The sequence below is a fragment of the Xenopus tropicalis genome, chromosome 1 (genome assembly GCF_000004195.4).
Source record: "Xenopus tropicalis strain Nigerian chromosome 1, UCB_Xtro_10.0, whole genome shotgun sequence".
Lineage (NCBI taxonomy): Eukaryota > Metazoa > Chordata > Amphibia > Anura > Pipidae > Xenopus > Xenopus tropicalis.
The window spans coordinates 197,048,116-197,069,154 of record NC_030677.2 but is presented as its reverse complement, the minus strand read 5'-3'; the positions used below and the strand labels follow the sequence as shown (position 1 = coordinate 197,069,154).

At 40.4% G+C, this 21,039-nt stretch overlaps 1 protein-coding gene across 2 annotated transcripts in view; it reads right to left on the bottom strand.

Moving 5' to 3' along the window:
• Window positions 1–21,039, bottom strand: part of rictor (RPTOR independent companion of MTOR, complex 2) — an 81,651-nt gene that overhangs the window by 9,830 nt on the left and 50,782 nt on the right. Inside the window, exons 11-35 of one of the 2 annotated variants that reach the window (XM_002938193.5) lie at window positions 20,186–20,268; window positions 19,538–19,625; window positions 18,974–19,064; window positions 18,276–18,342; window positions 18,112–18,192; window positions 17,742–17,842; window positions 17,250–17,415; window positions 15,227–15,328; window positions 13,107–13,153; window positions 12,113–12,248; window positions 11,572–11,771; window positions 8,559–8,685; window positions 7,688–7,852; window positions 7,466–7,542; window positions 7,291–7,369; window positions 6,768–6,877; window positions 6,589–6,676; window positions 6,334–6,426; window positions 6,051–6,157; window positions 5,201–5,430; window positions 3,391–4,405; window positions 2,398–2,575; window positions 2,154–2,235; window positions 1,638–1,859; window positions 125–283 (exon numbers count right to left, since the gene is read on the bottom strand). In XM_002938193.5, coding sequence (XP_002938239.2) covers window positions 125–283; window positions 1,638–1,859; window positions 2,154–2,235; window positions 2,398–2,575; window positions 3,391–4,405; window positions 5,201–5,430; window positions 6,051–6,157; window positions 6,334–6,426; window positions 6,589–6,676; window positions 6,768–6,877; window positions 7,291–7,369; window positions 7,466–7,542; window positions 7,688–7,852; window positions 8,559–8,685; window positions 11,572–11,771; window positions 12,113–12,248; window positions 13,107–13,153; window positions 15,227–15,328; window positions 17,250–17,415; window positions 17,742–17,842; window positions 18,112–18,192; window positions 18,276–18,342; window positions 18,974–19,064; window positions 19,538–19,625; window positions 20,186–20,268 — 3,894 coding nt within the window. The remainder of the gene's footprint in view (window positions 1–124; window positions 284–1,637; window positions 1,860–2,153; window positions 2,236–2,397; window positions 2,576–3,390; window positions 4,406–5,200; window positions 5,431–6,050; window positions 6,158–6,333; window positions 6,427–6,588; window positions 6,677–6,767; window positions 6,878–7,290; window positions 7,370–7,465; window positions 7,543–7,687; window positions 7,853–8,558; window positions 8,686–11,571; window positions 11,772–12,112; window positions 12,249–13,106; window positions 13,154–15,226; window positions 15,329–17,249; window positions 17,416–17,741; window positions 17,843–18,111; window positions 18,193–18,275; window positions 18,343–18,973; window positions 19,065–19,537; window positions 19,626–20,185; window positions 20,269–21,039) is intronic. The other variant, XM_004910447.4, reaches the window with a different exon arrangement.

Below are 21,039 nucleotides of genomic sequence, written 5' to 3'. Positions count from 1 at the left end.
GCACAGCTTTGAAGGCCTGGATCATTACCGTGCATTTTCTACCCATATTTATTTTTATGGTCTAGTTCTCCTTTAAGGCCAAATATTGCCAAAGACTTTCAGATTAGGCAGTGGGATCACTTACCTAGAACTAACTCTGTGCTTTTGTCACTGCTTGCCGAGCCCTGGGACACAGCATCACTACACCCTGATATCCCAGAATACTTGGAAGGATGGGATACCACCTCTAAGTGATTGGGGATAGTATGGGCGCACCAGTCAGAATGTGGAATGTCAGGAAAGTCTAAAGGGAAAAATATGGCAAAAAAAACCCAAAACCAAACATGAGAGAAAGAATAATGATGAAATGTAGCGCTAGGGAAATGCCAACCAAAGTAATATGTTTGCAAAATAAATGATAACGCTCACTTTAAGGGAAACTTAACATTCTAAAAATACAATAAACTGTTTAATGAATCTGTTTTACAAATGCTTCATTAGTTTTTGTTACAGTTGCTTATATAGTTAATGATCTATTAATGTGTTACTCATCCTAACTAAGCTGCAATCAGGGATTTTCCCTTCTAATTGGCTGATTCCAGCATGAGTCAGAAATGTGCAACACACTACAGACACACAGAATTGCTGGGTTTTTCACAGCATGAAAAAAGTTGGGTTAAGAAAGCAAACTCTCTCTTAAAGACTAAAGGAAAAAAATTGAATATTGGTAAGAAAATATATATTATTGAACATCTACTACAGTTTGGTGGATTTTGTATAATAATGAAAGTTCCCCTTTAAACTAAAATGCATGAACCATGAATATAAATCATATTTATCAGCAATGCCTCAAATGTCAAAAAGGAAAAAAACGCTAAAGGTATAATCTAAAATGCCATTGGTGCATGCTACTCTGTCATGAAGCAAACTGTAATGCTATTGGAATGCTTGGAGAGTAACCCATCCCATGAAACTAATCACTCTTATTTTTGGGAGCCCTGACTGTCCCAAAAAAAAGATGGTGCTATTGCTAAGGTTGTTTGTAAAGACATATAAATGAAATAAGAGAAGAGAAGGGTGGGTAGGATAATGCTGAATATAAAGGTCAATACACATGTCAATAAAAGCTGCTGATTTGGCCCTTCTGGAGTCGGCAGCTTATTGGCTTGTGTATGGAGCTGCCTGACAAGACTGCCCATCTAATATCTGCAGGAAAAAAGGTCATATATTGATCAGGCGTTTACCATCAATTTGCCTACCTCGAGCTTGCCATACATTTAAAGATGTACGGCCAGCTTAAGAGGAAGAGAAATGTTTACTGTAAGTGCTCACATATAAGCCCTTGGTTTTCCTTGACTAGAGCCACATGAGAAGTGACACCACTTGACGCAGGTGTAGCTTGCTACTCCAGCATGAAGCGGCCCATGCAGATCCATCAAATGAAACCTCCTGCATAGCCCAATGGAGTCCTAGCCCAACAGGATATCTGACCAAGCATTGTTAGGGTGCAGTGCATGAGTCAGTAAGGTGCCGAGCCAGCCACTCTTCCTTATCAGCCCATGTATGGCTCGTGGCAGTCACCGGCTGCACCCCGGCCTCACAAGAATAAACGCTGTTTAGGCATGAAGTATATCAGGGTATACAATAAAAACCCTTACCTAATCGACTATATTCATTTAACTGATTAGAATGGTTGTAGCCCATTAACTGAATCCCAACACAGTAAAGGCAGTTGTCATCCGTGTGCTCCTGCAGCCCCGTGTCTTCTGTATTCTCCAGAAACTGGGAGGCATCTGAGCGACTCGAGTTCATTATCTCTGTAATGCTGAACTGCTGCCGCAACGCCTGGTATGGACTCCTCACCCCAGATCCTTGAATACCTAATGGACAACAAAACATTTAAACAGTTTGTATATTACATGTCAGGCCTGGACTGGCAACTATTTAGTGGGCTGATGGGGGGCTGTACTTCAAGTGCCAGGGCAACAATATCCACTTTGTGTGCCTGCACCTGAACCAACACAGCGGCCCCAGGACCATTCACAAGGGTGGGCTGAGGCAAAAGCAGGGGCTGATTTCTCTGTCCAGGGTTTATTAGCAGGCACAGAACCAGCCTGGTCTGGCAGTAGCCTGAAGACTTTCAATGAAAGCAAAGAGGCGTTGTTTCACTGTACCTCCTACTTCCGGTGCAAACAATTTAGCTGCTCGCTCTTCACTGGGGGGCACAGTCTTCTGAAAATAAGGAGTTTCCTTCACCTGGGGACACAAACAATTATCAATGAATAATGAATTCAGTATGGAAAGTGATATGCAAGTACTTGGTGTTAAACTGCGTAACAAGAAGATAATCATCACAGAGTACATGTTGAACATTCTCTTATTCATACATTTGTTATATATGATTATTTGCCTATTTACCTGGAACATGTCGTTGATGTCCATAGGCAGAGCGAGTCCTATATAATCATCTGAACTGCCGTAAGCTGCATTCGATATCATGGAGCGTACCGACGAAGATCGCTGAAGTGTATTCTGGTTAATAGGGCTTAATAAATCCTCCTTGTCTAACGAGGCATAACTTAAGGCTTTCATAAACCTGCCATGGGCAAGAGAGCAGAGATGTCATACTGTCCTGATTAACATACTGCTTTTAGTATTTATAGATTAGACTGATGGATAAGACCACATCCATAGATGCAAAAAGAAAGATCTCCTCAGCATCAGAAAATAGGGATGCAGAGAATACCAGATTTTGCGCTGGGATTTGGCCAAATCCTAGGCTTTTTTTGACAGGATTCATACTAGTCTGAATCAAGGTGGCTAAACCAAATCCAAACCCTTAAAATCATATACTTTTGATCTTTAGATCATGTGATAATGTAAATTGCTACACAAGTTTCAAATTTAAGGAGCAATTTGGCTTGGAAATGTAACTAAGAGGATACTGTTGCAATCATTTCAGTGTCTAAGGGATAATTAAAAAATGGCGTGTTTTTGAAAAATGTATCCAGTAAATATTTAATTGCTGCCAAAAGGGCAAGGAAGCTGATGGAACAAATCAAAGACATTATTATAAATTTACAGAGCATGTTACTGAATGAATGCAGACAAAAACTTGGCCTGTGGACCATTTTGAAAGTGGACCCTGGATAAGACATAATAAAAATCTGAACTTATGCTGCAGAGCAGTCTCAATACCAAGAATATCATGTAACCAAAATGGAAACCTTAAGGTATTTAAACACAAGTGCAACATTTTTAAAATGCTCCTTGGAACCTTAGTAAAACTGTGGCCATATAATGGTCTCCACCCGACTGGCCCAAGGGCATAACGAATGGAGAGCTTATAAGTTCTGATAACGTGTGCAATTGATCACAACAACAGAACCTGTACTTGATGAACAAATTTACCTGCTGGACGTTAGTCTAGAGTCCAAGCTCCCTGTCTTCATGGTTATCGTATCAGTGAAAAGAACATCTTTGGCAGGAGAAGCTAAGGCTTCAGAGTGCGACAGTGAAGAATGCATCCGCTGCTGCTGAATCCGCTTTAACGTTGCGTAGCCAAAAGCGTCCCGAGAACTCGTGTAGCTAAAGTTATAATCTGCTAAATTCTTTATGGCAGCAATTGAAGGTGCCTTAAGGGATTGTGCTCTTCTAGGAAGTGTATGGGCGGAGCCGGGAGGTACCAGAGACACAGAGTTCGATTTTGAAAGAGGGAGGTGCAGTATGGTTGGGTGGCTTGGCCTAACAGTTTTGGTGCTTACTACTGTACTTAAACTCCCACAGTCAGTATCAAGGGTTGTAGTGTCTATTCCCACAGTCTCTCTGGAAGGACTTGAGCTCATTGAGCTTATACCGCTCGTTGTGGTGTCCGTATTGAAACTCAGGCTGCGGCTCTTAAAGTGGGTGTTGGTAGAACCATCGCCTATTAGTCTTTCTCTGCTTGTATGGTCTCTGTGAATTTCGTTTCCCAGATATTTTGGAAGCTTTAGGTCATTTTCTGTAAAACTGGGGGTGCTGCCAGTGTCATCTGTGTTTCTGTTGACAGAAGATATCTCCAGGCGAGGGTTTACTTTCGGAATTTTGAAGACCGAGCCTAAGCTGTCCATAGAGTTATAGTCCACATCACTGCAAGGATCTGTGATGGTTCTGTTCCTTCGCAAGCCCTGTTTGCTTTCTGTAAGGAGCTTATTCCCTTTAGGGTCGCTGCTGCTGCTGCTGCTACTGCTCCGAATTTTCTTACTTGGAAGGGTCAGCGAATTTAAAAAACGATTCTTCACGAACTTACTCTGAGCGAGGAGGGTGAATGGACTGCGGTCTTTGTCCTTCAGGGGTTTATCGTAAAACATTTGCTCGGGCTCCTCGTTGAAAAAAAATGAGTTTGTCGATGAGTTTGCAAATCGTTCGTCCTCGATGATGAACATACCTGGGAAAAAGGTCAATTTTGTTCAGAACGGCACTTAAACAGGTAGGGCAACACACTGTATTTGTCAAGTGTTATGCTTAAAGGGGAACACCACCCAAAGACAACTTAAGCTTTTTGAAAAGAAAACAGAATTTAAAGCAATATAGATCAGTTAAAAAATATGAATAAAAAAAACTCCTGAGTTTACAAATTCAAAAACATTTTGAGTTTGAAAACTAGCTTAACTTTGCCTATGACAACTCCAATTGACCTCTATAGAAACTTATAGAAACTAAGTTAGGAGAGGCCTCAAATGGGTGTTTTGCCTTCCTCTGGATCATTTAGCAGTTAGGCAGGTTTCACTTAGACATAATAGACAATGTGGCGGACGTGTGTCTTTTTTCAACCTATGTTACTTTGCAGACAATGCCCCCCCAACCCCCCGCCATGTAAGAGAAAATAAAAATAACTCCCCTGCACCTCTCTACTTTGCCTTCATATTTCTGTGTATCATTAGTTAAGACAGTGCTGTTCTGGGAATAAACTGCCAAGCAATCAGGCAGGGGTGGTGAGAAAGCAGCACTTACTCTGGGTGCTATTATTACACTCACTACTCCGAGTGGGAAATAGTTTATTAAGAACAAAATCATTTTGATTTGTGACTGTTCTGTGAGTCAGAACTGTTTAGGATAATTGACATGGCACTGGCTGAACCAAGGGGGACTGCAGTTCTATGGTTGTATCTGTGCACTTCAGCCTAACTGCACTGAAATCAGAACATGTGAATAAATAGCAAAAACAACTTGAATTCCTTACTGGGAAGGGCAGGTTCACTCTCGCTATTATGCCGAGAACTGGTCGACTCAGAGTTCAAGCTAAGCGTGCTTGGTATAGAAGAAAGCTCATTGCACAGCTGCTCCATATCATCAGGGACCACTGGCCAAAGATGCCTGCGACTGTGCCTTACGGCATCCCAGTTATGCTGCTTTAGGGTATCGCAACCTTGCTTTGTTCTGCTGAGCAGGCCAAGGACATACGCGCAGGTCCTAGAATACACAAAGAGTTTTGTTTTTTTCAGAAAAATTTAAATACAAATATCTAGCAAAATGTTCAGAAATCTTCCTACACATTTTCACTGCAGCAACTCCCAACATCTTAATCAACTCTTTTGATTACTTAGGGCAAAGATCCAAAGGTCTACAGTAATGCAGACATTTGAGGATTACAATAAGGCTCCTTAGAGCTACAGGTTTATAACCCAATAGAAGAACAAACACATGATCCGGAAGGGTCAGGTTCACCCTGGATCAGGGTCCACCACCTCAAGGTACACTGTTGTGATCACTGCATTACACTGGATCATTATGTCATATAAATGCGCCCTTTTCTTTAGTTACCATATAATTATTCTATTGAATATATTAATACGTTAAGGAACACAGAAGGGAGAACTAATAAAGGTGTGTGGGCAATGCCACAATGCTGTGATCTACTGGAAAACTGCAAACTAACATATCGGCACTCCTGCTGCAAAGATTTGACCTGTTCTGATCAGCCAATAAGACCGCACTCAACTTAAAATGAAGTATAAGAAAATAAAGCCACGCTACTTGCATCCTCAACAGAGGCAATAGGAAGGGGTTCTAAACCATGCAACCACACTCACCCTCTTATTGAGAGAACGTCACAATGCTGAGCCAGAGATACAATATCAGGGATCACATTCTCCTCTTGAAGTAAATTAAGTCCCCAGTTCGAAGACCCAATGTTACCCTATAAAACAGAAAAATGGAAGATTTGTGGTGGCAGCTGGAGGGTTTGTTTAAACGCAACCAGTCACTATGTGCTTGTGTGGTATGATATTAATAACATTGCATAGTTGTACCTCATGTAAGGAGTTAGAACCAGTAATGTCCCATTGGGTAATGTTATAAACAGACATAACTCACCAGTGCCCAAAGGGCTGCTTTCAGCTGCTTGATTCCATCCCATTTGTCTAATGATGGCGATCGGACAGTGTAGCTCAGATCTGGGACAACATTCTTCAAATTAAAAAAAAAATTAAAAAATGAAACCAATTAAGTTACCAACATAATAAAAAAGAATTCAGCATAATCAGCAATCAGCCCTTCATTCCTCACCCACCTACCTCTTCTTCACATAAGCTAGTACAGAGAGAACTAGTGTATATACATTGCTCTCACCTGAACTTCCAGCAGATGACAACCAGTCTTATGGTACACCAGCTGCCCATACAAATGCACAGGTAAATAAACATGGGGCCGCTGCTGTCTGTGTAGATAAAAATGCAAGAGGAACATAGTCAAAAAACATATTTCTTACAGCTGTAACATTTGGGTAAAGGTCGGTGCAGCTCAGGTACCTTTGATTGCTACGCCGAACATAGTTGTCACCATCAACTGGCTTGCGATAAGTGGTGAGAGCTTCGTTTAACTGCTCCTCAATCAGATCTACATATTTTAAATTGTATTCCTAAACAAAAGATAACATGTAAAAGAAGAATTTTTGATTGGAGGGTCAAGTAAGTCCTTTTTGCTATGTTTACTATAAAATCCCCATAAAGTCCCTTTCTCAGACCAAACAATTGCATTACAATGTAGGGGATATGAAAAGCCAGAACGTGGACCGCATCAGTGAGCAAAACACCAGCCCTCGATCAGACAGAAAAATCAACATCTGGGCGATGTTGGTCGGGGAGGCCTGGCGGAGGGCCCCATACACGTGCTGATAAGCTGCTGAATCGGTCTGAAGGACATGAACCAGCAGCTTAAACCCGCCTGTGGCCCCCTTTACGTGATAATTAGAGCAATGCTAATCACCAGCATTCTACCAGTTCATAAATGATAAACACAGAAAACTGCCCAGAGTCGGCTTTGTCCAAATACCTTTTGCCATTTTTCCAGCTGCTTGGTCACATAACCTCTCTCATTTAAATAAGAGAAGCCTTTTGGAATTGACATGAATCTGCAAAAATAATAATAATAAAAAAAAAAAACATTTAGTAAACCACAAGGTGAATGTTCCTGTTGAATTGGTACTGCAAGGCTGTAAGCAAATCACCTAAGGAGAAGGAGAAGCCCCTTGTCCCCGAGATGAGAGAGTGCCGGTTTCATTTGGATCAGTGCATGGAGATTGGCCTTAAAGAAAGAAATTATGTTTTACAGACCAAAATATTCTGTTTGCATTTTTATATTGAGCATATTGTTACTATTTAGATTGTTCTTATACAACATGCATTTTCTTAGGAATAATTGGTTTTAATTAGGCAAGCAAGCAAATCACCTTGTCTTCACAGGCCTCATCCAAGATGTCCACAGCTTCAGAAGATATATTTTTGCTTTTATCATGCAGCTGGGTCACCAGTAGCTCAATGCCCCAGTTACTGAAAAACTCAACGTTGGCTCTCAGAAGGACTCGCAAGTGCTTGGTGGCATACAGCCGGCAGCTCTGTACAGAAAGACAGATATTTTAATGTTTAATGTTCATGCAGTAAAAATGATGCGGTTGGAGTGCGGGAAATGTCCCCAACTTGTATCCATGGTAGGAAAAGTTAGGGTCTACATCTCCTTTAAGGAAACGGAGAGCAGAATAGAAGAAAATGGGGATAAGGGGGGAAAAAAGAAGCAGAAAATGTAAGATGGGGAAAGGAATCAAAGTGAGGGAAGGTGGGTGATCACAGGAAGGGTGACAAAAAGGGTTAATATGGAAGAACAAGAGTGAGAATAAAAAAGCATGGAAAAACAAAGGGGAATGTGAGTAGAGTGGAGCACATTTCACTTTACACCTGTGATATACAAGGAGGCATTTATGGCTTCCAAGCCAGCGAGCAAGGGGCCCTTTCTTTGCCTTTTCTCGGTGCAGAAAACTGCTGCAGGTCTCAATCGAGACGGACCACTATCCCCATAAATACAAAGCTGCCTGTATTTGGAAGGAGGGTTCCCACAGCAGAATATACAGTATATTTCTCCCTTCTTATCATGGTATCACAGCGGTGCCGGTGCTCATCCTCACATTCCCTTCATGACACCACAAGGACACTCGTGCTCAGCTACACAGCACATATGCATGAGGCATATGGTAGATATAAATACCCATAAACAGCCCCTCCAAAAATGAGACTTGTGATGGCCACAAAGGGATTGATCATACTCACATCAGTAGAAGCAGTCAGGGTTTTGGAAAGAATGACTCTGGCCAGCCCATCTCGGCTATAATCCAGGCAGGAGATGGCTAACTTTAACAAGTGATCTTGGTTTTTCAGGGAGCAAAGATTCAAAAGACTGCAAGAGAGCACAGAACACTGACTGAACCTTCCCTTCTCATATTAATGACCTTGCATGGATGGAGATATATAGAAAGGAATTTTACTTCTAAGCTATTTCCCAGTGTCTATGAAGATTCTCATTCATCTAGGTAATGATATACAATATCTAGTAGAATTCAGTCTAAAACAACTGGACTTTTCAGAGTTTATCTTAAAACATTTCACCACTCATCCCCTTTGCCTATCTATTTTCAACACTGCTGGTTCTGACTTCTGAAACAATGTTGCAGAAGGCAGCTGTGAAGAAGATTGCAAAGCTAACCTTTGCTATATCGGTTTCAAATAAACAGGGGCAGATAAGACATGGTTTTATATGAGCAAATGGCTTAATAACAAATGAAAACCTTTTATGAGCGTACATTGAAAGATGTGTAGAATGACTTTTGCTTTAAAAGGCAAAAGGTTATTTTTGGGTTTGTATCTCCTTTCACAGGGATATGACACATAGTAACATAACACATCAGAAGCTAAGCTTTCTTTCCCTCTCTCGGGGGGGGGGGGGTTGTGGCCAATGTGTTAAAAATGATATTTAGGGACCAGCGGGCTAACACTTTTTTTTGTGTAAAACTGAACAAATAAGTGTGGCAGCAACACAACTATTAGCTTTAATCAGTTAAAAAGGGCAATAAATAACAAGTATGTGCCATCACATTATGCATCTAGACAAGAAGACATTGTACATAATCATTTCTAACACAGACATGGCCCAAAAAACGGTCTATAAAGGATAAGTAAACCTTAAAAAATGTAATGTAAAATTGCTAATAGTGCAAAACTTATACTGAAATATATAAACTGCTTAATAGCTTTGGAAACAAATTATTAACTGCGAAAGTGCTTAGAAGGTCATTCTGAGCAATTTTACATTATATATCAAAGTCAAGCCACATAAACATTAGCTACATAAACACATTATATGTTCCGTTTAAGAGCAGTAAACTGACAAAACATAATTTTTTGACAAGCCCACTGCATGCTGGGATGAGTACCTCACCATCTGTCCCTCCTGTGGAAGATTCATACATGTTGGATAACCCTTTATAAACCATTACTTTTTTTTAATGAAACCACTGGTTTGCATTAGAATCTTAATTTAAAGGCTGCTAAACGATAATTATAAACGTAGTATTTAGATAAATGATACATATCACTTTCTCGTCAGTACTCTGGCATTTATTATTAGCACTGGACATTTCTAGCTAATAAAATCCTCACCTGCACCACAAGAATCAATTTTGTACATTGCTATTTTAGATATTCCTATCCCATGAGAGAAACAAGAAATGATAAAAAACCCATAAGAACCATCTTAGACATACAGAGTTGCATTGGCCATGCACGGGCCAAGCTGCCGATATCAGTCCTTTAGATCGATTTGGCAGCGTAACTGCCTGTTTATGGGCACAAACGACGGGCCTGCCTGACCGACATCTGGCCTGAAATAGGCCAGGTTTGATTTTTCCAACGGATCCGGGACCGCATTGGCTCGTTAAAGTGGTCCCCGAACAAATGGTGCCTAAACGACGAATAAGCCCGATATCACCCACCCGTAGGTGGGGATATCGGGAGAAGATCTGCTCTCTTGGCGACCTTGTATATGGCCACCTTTAAGGAAAGGCTAGTAAAGAGTTAATCTCAAGCTGCAGGCATACCTTCAGTTCTCTCAATAGTGCCCTTAAGTCTCCCCATTTTTCTCCCGTTCAGATGATCAGAAGCCAAACAGGAAGAAAAAATGCTGAGCTGTGTAAAGAAAGTTCCCATAATGCCTCGCTCCTGCACAGACACCCATACCAAGTGAACATGCTCAGTTATTAAGACTATGGGGGACATTTATTAATTCACGAACGTCCGAAAAGCATCCGAATGCGTTTTTTCGTTATGATCGGTATTTTAGTGATTTCTTTCATCGACGTCGCGAAATAATCCTACTGTCGCGCCGAGTACGAAAGTTTCGGATTCTTTCAAGCGTCAGAATCGTGACTTTCCTTGGGCCCAGTTGGAGCTGCAGAGTGCCATTGAGTCCTATGGGAGGCTTCCAAAATCATGCAAAGTCGGAAAGGTTTGCCCGCCGTTTACGAGCGCTCAATACGAAAGAGGCGACGAAAAAAAATCACAAAAAATACGAAAAAGTCGCAAAATGTTAGTTTCCAATCCGTTTTTTTCCCATTCGGGATTCAGATTCGTGGATTAGTAAATCTCCCCCTATGAGTCAGCTTCTTGCTGATTGGCTCAGATCCACATTCCTGGGGGGGGGGGGAGTGAGTTCTTAGCATTCTTGAGGGAGGGGGGAGCAGGAGAGAGCAGAAAGCTGCGTGTCTCTGGCACAGACATAAGAAATCTTTTTTGAGAGAAGTCAGTGCAGCGATTCTGTGAGCGCTTATGGCTGTATTTAAATAGAGCTTTCTGATAAAGCTTACTTAGTTTTTACCTTTCTTTCTTCTTTAAAGAGGGAGAGACTACATATTGTAAGAGATCCAATCTCGGTTTTGACCAACAAGCTCGGCCTAAAACAGACTGCATTGTTGTGTTGATGTCAAAGGATAACATCATGGCAGAAGTGAAAACTGATTATGAAAATTTCCACTGAGGCCTCTAACCAAAATATGCGGAGGTGATATACTGGGTGCGGACTGGTGAGCCGCGTCTCCATGCTTTATTATCAAACTACTGGTATATTACATACATCTCATTTCCCCTTTAGGAGTAAAGTACATACAGTGCGGCTTTCAACCAACCCATTTATACTGGGTTTTTACATTCTAGTTAGGCATTTGCCAGAATACACAAACATGGTTTATGTGACACGGTCCCACACTTGCAATGTATGTGGGGCAGTACTTACCACTGAAATACATTGCATTTCTCCAGCATTTTGACGCCATGTGGGTGGCAGGATAGAGTACCAATAAACAGAAAGTAGTGCTGGCTGAGTGTGTTTAGGAGGCCATTGTTCTGCAAGCTTCGATCTGATTTCATTCCTGATGACAAGCTTAACCAGAGCACAATGTCTTTCACCAGGTCTTCAAGGTAACTTTGCCCATCCTAAGAAAGCAACAACAGATAATGATATAAATTTGGCTCAGGGCATTTTATACCTGCATTAATTAGAAGGGAGATGGGTTGGTTCTATGTAGAGCTATAAACACACTCAACGTAACAAGTGTCTTTCTTCAGTAACTGCTTAATTACCACTAGGGTAGAGAGAACCCATATGACATATACAGTCTGGATTTGCCAACATGGTGATAGGGGCCCAGGCATTTAATTTTAGACAAGATCACCAGTTTAGCAATTATACAATAAAATGGAAGGGGGGAGGGAGTTTCCTGAACCTATTGAAAGATGTATAATTAAACGGATCCGCCTCCAGTCTCTCTACTCACTTCTTCGGATTCCAGAAGGAACTCTGTGAACTGGCAGCCCACGACAGTCAGCTGTTTAGCCTTGCTATAGTCCAGATCTAAATTGGCATAGAGCTTGCTGCTAGGCTTGTAAAAATACAGTAGTCGCCGAACAAACCTGAAAGGCAAAAAAAATGTGAATATCTTAGTCAGTATGAGCAGGACATTAAATTACTACATAACTTGCTGGGTGCCAAGCAGAAGGCTACCAAAGACAAATTGCTTGTATTTTAGACAGAGGTTAAGCCCTGGGCACAATGAGCGTTTTGTCAGCTGCTGCCATCTGATAAACAAGAGTAGCAACAAAACAGCCCTCTTTGCCTCTTCCTGCTTCAAATACTAGTGAATGAAAAGTGGATAACTAGACTCTCATACAGCGGCGACAGGCTGATATTGGTGCCAAACTCTCGAGCTAGCATTTTGGCACCAAAGACCAACTATCATTGCTCTGCGTGTGCAGTATATAGGGTACCGCTGATATCTGCTGGGTGGCAGCCAAGGATAAAGGCACAGCAAGAACATACCTGCACCACATGAAAAATAAATGACTAATGGATTGCACAACCTGAACCCATCATGAGGTTGCAAGACTGATTTAGAAACACATCAGTCCAGAATTAACAATGTCCATTCCATTAACCTAACCTAACCCATTAAAAAGTGAATACCCCACAAGACCCAGTCCTGGCTAATTGCTCACATCTCTTCTCCCCTTATATCCTCTTTCCTGTCTCCTATTTTTTATTTTTTTTTTGTCACCTCTGTATTGTTAAGCTGAGCAATCTTTGAAAAATAATAGCTGACAAAGGCAAGAACTGGAATAAAAGTGGGTGAATAAAACATATTTTGGCTTTATAAATCACTATAGGTTATATTCTGCATTGACCACAAAATAAAAATATCTGGAAAGCACAGTGTTCCCAGGAAGTCTCTAGGGACAAGGTGCATCATTGCATTGAATTTAAGTCCTGCTTACCTGTGCAGCTGCTCATCTTTGCAATTCCTTAAATTCACATTTGGCCACTGTGGAGAGGGAAAGAGAAGGTTTTGTAATTGTCAAAGAGTTATAGTTCACATGAGTAGATCTGTGACTGTCATTTTAGCTCTATGTCAGATTGTATCAATGGGCATGAGTGTCACAAAACGGGACTTCTCTCTGGACACACAGGTATTACTATGCTATTCTGAACAATTGCTGGGCGTCTAGCATCTGCTCTGAATAGTCACTGTCTGGAATGATCAGTTCAAAACAGCACCCATACTTTCCCTATTTGCATATAGGAGGAGTTCCCCTTTAAATTATGATTACTGAACTTAATGGTGTAGCTTTTCCAGTTGCTAGGGTCTCATTTAGTATAGCCACAAGGCAGTAGTCTGAATGACAGAGTGGCAGATGGGTAGGAAAGGATGTAAATAGAGCCTCAATAAAAAAGTAACTAAAAAGGCTATAGCACACAGAGCATTATCCCACTGGTAAATAGCAGCAGACAATAATGCCCCTCTCAGTCTGTAGTAAAGTCCTGCACAGAACCAATTTTTAAAGCCTGGACACATAGCCTGCAAGCCACGACCAGATCCGCATTTTTACTTGCTTTGACCCACTACCCGACCTGACAGTGCCTTTTCCACAACCTGATCCATGACCTGCTGACCGAAATCAAACAGGAATTGTGCTCATTTGAAGTGGGTGGAGGTAGACAAAGAAACATTCAAAAAAATGTTTAAAGGAGTAAAATATAGATAACATAAGAAATATGGATAAAACACCCAACCCAACCTGCACCTCGCAGGTTATCTGCTTTTCTTGCAGGTAACCTGTGGGTACCAAACTTACTGAAGGACTCTAGCCTGTAGTGTCCCCTAATACTACTATAAATATAAACGCATGCTACTGAGTGCACACAGGGCAGTGACAGACGGACCTTGGTACATACTTGGTAATACCCAGGCAAGCAGTTGGTGCTGAGAGTGGTCAGTCTGCCCTGTGCATGGTTCACTAGTACTAGGACAGATAGGGGCATTTTTACAATAAATGCCCTGAGTGCCTCGGCTTTATCAACAAAAATATAGCTCAGAAAGCCATAGTGTTTTAGCTGTTGAAACACACCAACCAGACAGAATTTAAATTTGCAAGTTGAAAAAAAGGCAAATGATTCAAAATCTATTAAAAAATAAAGATCACTTGAAAACTTGCTAATAATAGGGCATTATTATAAAAGTTAACATAAAGATATGGCTGAAGCTGTGGACCTCAAAGGCTAAAGAGAAATGCAGCTCTACACTGTTTCTGGTCAGCTGATGTACCCATCGCCTGATCAACTCCAATGTTTGGTCAGCCACAACAAATGGTGCCCATCCATGGGCAAATGTTAAAGAGAATATGACTGGCAACTAATCTAGCCCTATGAAAAGTTGTAACGTTCACAATCCTGTCCGCAGAATGCACACATTTGCGATTATAAGTTCCATTAACCTGTGAAAGTCACAATGCTCTATACATGCTGTGTCAATCTGCACTCTTAGGCGGCTATTTCGTAAATCATTTCTAGGAATCCTGATATTTTTATCTGATATAATAATCTTTATTTTATCAAGTCATATATTATACTGTATTATCTAAAGTCTTAACACAAAATGAGCTGGGGGGTACACAGTTACAACAAATATCAATTGTTACATGTCCTAGAAAGAAATAACTTGCACAACAACTCCATAAATAGATTAAACTTTTTGGTGTCACTGGCCTTTTATTTTAATGCTGCAAAAAAGGAATATTGTGGATACAATTCATGCCTGAGCCATATAATGCTTATATATTTGCATGTGCTATTGGCATTCTGACAGCAGCTACCAGCCTCTTCCTATTTATAATAATAAATGAAAGCTATAACACTGTTACACGCAGTATAAAAAGTAAAACATTCATAGGTAGTATCCAGTGTTGTCTCTGTTTGTTTTCTATCACCCAGTGCCTGACAGAAGCACAATTTCCTTATATCATAAACAATTTAAGTACAAGTAACTCTCCCACCCCCTCTCTACTGACGGCAAGTGAGCAGTTTATGGCTCCTTTAATGATTAAGACAAGACACTGACCTTCAATATGGTCCCTATGAGATTCCAATTCCAATCAAGGTTTTCTTTATGATTTAGAACTTGGCAGTCTTTCAGGTTCATCACCAGCGCCTCTTCAGAGTCCTTAGTCAAATGAAAAAAAAAAAAAAAACAAGGAGGAACATTATTACAGACGATAACCCAAAGGTCTTCATACTTTTACAGTTTCTGCCCACCTTTCCCCACCAACATTTTGATGGGCCACCGTAAAATGATATATATATTCTAGATGGACAGTTGCACTTGCTTGCCAGGTGTTTGCTACTTGGTATGGCTGACTGATGCTGCACCCCCCCCCCCCTTGCAGGAGATTAACATGCGAGTGAACTGGGGGCGATTCAATAATTTTGTCCCCTGCCAAAGCCGCTACTAATCGGCCCAGTAATGAAATGTTCAGAATTGTGCTTAAGCGGCCTTACACGGACAGAGTCAGTAGCTTATCGGGCTGTGTATTGGGCCCTCAGGTGGGCCTACCTGACCAATATCTGGCCAATTTGTCAGTAGGCCAAGTTTAAATATCCTGCCAAGGCAAAGAGCCCATTGGTTTGTTGTTGCGGTCTTTGCTCCAACAGCCTACATTGCGTCAGGCTAAAACACTCGTATCTATACTGTTGCTATCCTCAAGGTGGCCATATTGTGGAAAAATCTGCTAACTTGCCAACCTCGTCAACTGAGCTTTCACCTTAAAAAGTGTTATTTTTTTGTCACATTAGAGATTCAAGATTTCCTTTATTTATATAGTTTGCAAGTTCAATGCTTCAGTCTACATTGTCTCAGCTCAGCTTTACGGTTTCCCTCACGGTTAAACAAGGAACAGTACTTTTCAAAGCCTTTCATATTAAGGGTAAGTGATCAGGATCTGTCTCGTGGGACAGCACTTTGCACGTATCAAAAAAAACCCTGGCAAAAATTAAGACGGCCTTCCGCTGTGTGTCAGACATTTTCCAGCAGTGCAGTAAAAATTGTTTTTTTCCCAAACTACATTAGTTCAAACAATATTACACATTGATTTTAGGCAAAAGTAATTAACTGTTATTCTAACAGCAGCCCTTAAAAGGACAAAAAGCGAATTTGCTTTTATATTTAACGTTTATATCTGTTGATAAAATAAAAATAAACCATTTTTTTGGCCACACTTTCTATTTTATATGTGGCAGGTACTTATACAGATCTGTAGAGAACCATGAATGACATTTGCCCCCCTGTCCTTTAACACTTTAAATGTGTTGGAGTTACTGTTCATTTTAATAGAATGCATTTAGGAACAAGCAGCACCTGACTTAGTATTTCTATTTTTTCATGATTTTTCTATCGTTTCCAGACTCCCATATACACTGGATTTTTGTGCAACTCTGTTGAAATAACTGGTGGGCCAAACTTGCACAATGCTACATTAACTCATAAAATCAGATCTGTTACATCTGGGAGACTAGCAAGACAACAGAGTGCATGGTGGGATACCCTGATAACAGGTTATGCAAAAGTACTGTGGTGGAATGGTCGGGGGCCAACAGGATGTTCAGCATATGGCAGGAATAAAATGGTCAGTGCACTCAGGGGGTAAAAATAGTGGGGTGGTAGTTAGGGTTTATTATTGTTATTAAATATAGGGGACAGAGTATGTTGAAAGGACAGCACTACTTGATGCAAGATACTTGTCTAAATGGCTCCTGCTGCTACAAAAAGGCACAGTAAGGAACAGCAAAGTACCAATGAGTAGGATTGAGCTATTACTAAGCAATGCAAAAGCAGCTAATTGGCGTACCATGTTTTTTACATTGCTTCTTACTGCCTGTTGGAACCTATAGATAAATGTAGTATCTAGCTGTGTTATTTCTGCATCTTATGGAGTCACTATTAATCCAGGGAGCAAAACAGCATTCCATAGGACCCTCAAAATACCCTTGAACAAGCAGTGATCACCACCCTGAAGTAAATGTAAGAGAGTGGGATACAAAAGACCCAAACGGTGCAAGTTTATGCACATATTTCCACACATCTTTACCTTCAGAATAAATATATCTTTCTGCAGACGTTGATGCTGATCCTTTTTGTGGTGGGTCGTGACTGCTTTCTGGACAATATGATCCAAGTAGAGGCTGTAAGGTTTAGGCCCTCGTTTCTTCATTTCATGGAAGCGCTTTAAGCAATTTAAAGCTGCACTGGCCCATCTATAACAGAATGATGCACGCTTTAAGTAAAGAGCCCAAAATGTCTGCTTCTAACGATTATAAATCATATAATAGGGGAACTCCGGCTTCCAAATAAAAATTTGTTAAAGAGCCCCATACAACACAGAAACCCCTAATAAACCTATAACTGTAATAAATACCATTCTTATATGCTGAAATCCAGCTGCAAAACAGTTCTTATTAAAATCCTGCATGGAAGGAGGGACTAAACCATTAATGCTACACATTCTAACAACTTCTCCACAGCTTCCCTTTATTCTGTATCAGGAAAACAAACACTTCTCTTTATAAAAGAAAATGCTTACAGTCTCTTCTCCTTCGGGATGTCAAAAGAGGCAGCCAGGTTCATTAGCGTTGGTAAACAGTGCAAGTGATGACTGTGGGAATGAGGAAGGATTGTATTCGCCTATGTGATAAAAATAAACACAAAACCATGGTTACTTAAGGGTTTCTGTTGCCTGAATGAACGCAATTTTGGTGTTTACACAATTCTCTACCAAACTGTGCCAACCATTTATTGTCCATTTGCAGGTAAATTACAGGAATCAAAGCCAAATTCATTTGTATTCCCTAATACAAGAATCAAGAATTTCAACTAGAATTTACATTTGAGAGGAAAAATTGATTCCTAACACAAAAAAATTCACATAAGTTTGTGCCTTGAAGGAAACCTACTATGTGCAAGAGTTCCCCAAGGATGATTGTTGCTCTGACGGACACATCATCATCGCTGCTTGTTATGACTTCAACTAATCCCTAAGGTGGAGAAAAAAATATTAACAATATCATTCCAAAAAATTTTTTTAATATTTTTGTTCATATATAAATTCCAGACTCACCTCTAATAGACCATTTGTAATAAAAGCGGATAAGACCAGCGCCAAATAGTTGTCCATGAGATCAGGTCTAGGAAAGACAGGACATAGTTTTGGTTAATACCAACACAGACAGCAGATTCTACAGAACTAGTTCATTTAAAAAACTGTCAATCATTTAATTCTCCATTTATAATAATGGTTTTAAATGTAGGCACAAACTATTCTCCCATGCCTTGTGGGAATAGAATGCAGCTAAATCCTCATTAAATATGGCAGTGTTTCTACCTTTCTTCCTTTTAAGTACCCTTTAATGTACCCTTAAAGCTAATAATTACAGATAAAATGCTGAATCTACTGTATGTACCCCTGGGGCAACATTCCACTGGTTAGAAGGTGACTAACCTAATCGTTTTCCACTGACAGACCTTATATCAGACTTCAATAGGATGTTAAAGTTTGCTACCTGCTAGATTTAAGCCTTAGGGCTAGGTTCTGGCAGGAATTATGAACATGAACAAAGGCTAAACCACTTGGGCTCAAACTGCCTCAATTAACAGAATTCAATGTATCTTTCCTAGGCCAAAGTTGCTGACCAGTATCCCCTTGCCTGGCCCTTGAGTGTCTCCTGGACGGCTATAATTCTACACAGCAGGACATAGGGGATTTAAAGCTACATAAACATTGACCTATACAGTAAAAAGGTAAATATATAATGGTACCTGGAACGTGCTCTGTGCGGAAGAATCGTTTTGGCTTCTGCTGCCACAAAACCATCAGAAAGTCTCCAAGAATCCTGAAACCTACTTGGATCTAAGGAGATGAAGAAAAAAGGTCCATGTTGTTAAATATATTGCTAATAATTATTTGACAAGAACTTTAGGTGGGTCTTGGACATGCTTGAAGCTAATGGCACAGGGATCATTTTCTCAACTGGCATATATAGCCAGCCAGGAAAAGCTGATCCCCTGCCTTCTCCACTTTGCCTAAAGGAAAACTATATCCCGCTTAGGCTACTGCCACATGGCATGCGTTTAAGCAAGATTGTGGCAAGCATTAGGTTTTTCTTGCGATGACCTTAATGTTATGCTAAACATTTCCAACAAAGGGGGTGAAGGGAGAGCTCATTATCAGTGACCATCAACACACTGCTCTCCAGCTGCTGTAGTTGCTCCCAAAACCCAGAGACAACTGCTGGGATATTACGGCTCAACAAACAGCTAGAAAGCCTGAAAAATGGGGATAAATTAAAAAAAATATATTAAAATCAGTTCATGTATACTTACCAACACTCAAAAGAGCTTCTGTAAATTCCTTTGTCACAACTGGTAGAGGGAGGCGAAAAATATCATAAAGTACCTCAAGTAGACCTCGCTAAAAAAAAGATTAAAAAAAAATGTCCATAAGGTAAGAAATAAATGAGGAGCTGATGATAGTTTTAGCTTAAGTTTACCTATCAACCACTGAATATTTGTCTAGACCAGTGATCCCCAACTCCTTGGATGTTGCTCCCAGTGGCCTCAAAGCAGGTGCTTATTTTCTAATTCTTGAAGGCAAGTTTTGGTTGCATAAAAACCAGGGGTACTGCCAAACAGTCTCCTGTAGGCTACCAGTCCACATAGGGGCTATCAAATAACCAAATCAAAACCTTATTTGGTACTCACAGGTTTCAAGCTTGTGTTGCTGCCCAACTCTTTTTACATTTGAATCTGGCTCACAAGTAAAAAAAAAAAGTTGGGGACCCCTGGTCTAGCCAATACCCAACTAGTATCCAAAGTGGCTTTGAATTTAAGCACAGTTCTGCAAACAGAGTGCTCCACAACAAAATCCTATCAACAATTTAGTCCATTATATAGGCTTATGCCAAAGGCAGGTGAAACAGCTGAATCACTATATACCTCTGGTACAGAGACTGTAATGAACAGGTTACCTACCCGTATCTCCATGTTTGGTATACAAAGAACTCCAATTAGAGACTGGATCCCAGAGTTGCCAGGCTTGCACAAGCTAATAATACCTAAGAAAAAAAAAAAAAAAAAACCACAGTCAAGAGGTAAACTGAAAATGAGAGACAAATAATGCCCTCCCACCTATCTTGGTGAGGCAGGCAGATTAACCATAGTGTGAATGTGATAGGGACCTTAGATTGTAAGCTCCACTGTGGATGGGACTGACATGAATGGTGTATATACTCTGTGAAGTGCTACAAAATATGAGGGAGCTACCTAAATAAAGAGCAATAATACAGGTATGGAACCATTTATCCAGAATCCGGATAAGGGTTCTTTTCCTAATTTGGATCTCCATACCTTAAAGGAACAGTAACATCAAAAAATTAAAGTGTTTTAAAGTAATTAAAATATAATGTGCTGTTGCTCTGCAAAACACTGGTGTTTTTGCTACAGAAAAGCTACTATATAAATAAGCTGCTGTGCAGCCATGGGGGCAGCCATTCAAGCTGGAAAAAAGGAGAAAAGGCACAGGTTACATAGCAGATAACTAGTAGATAAGCCCCATATAATGGGGGTTTATCTGTTATCTGCTAAGTAACCTGTGCCTTTTCTCCTTTGAATGGCTGCCCCCATGGCTACACAGCAGCTTACTTATATTAACTATAGTAGTCTTTCTGAGGCAAACACACCAGTTGTAGCAATGCAGGGGAACAGTACATTATATTGTAATCACACTATACACTTTCATTTTTTGGTGTTACTGTTCCTTTAAGTCATTTTAACATTAAATAAACCCAATAGGATTGCTTTGCCTCCATTAATTATATCTTAGTTGG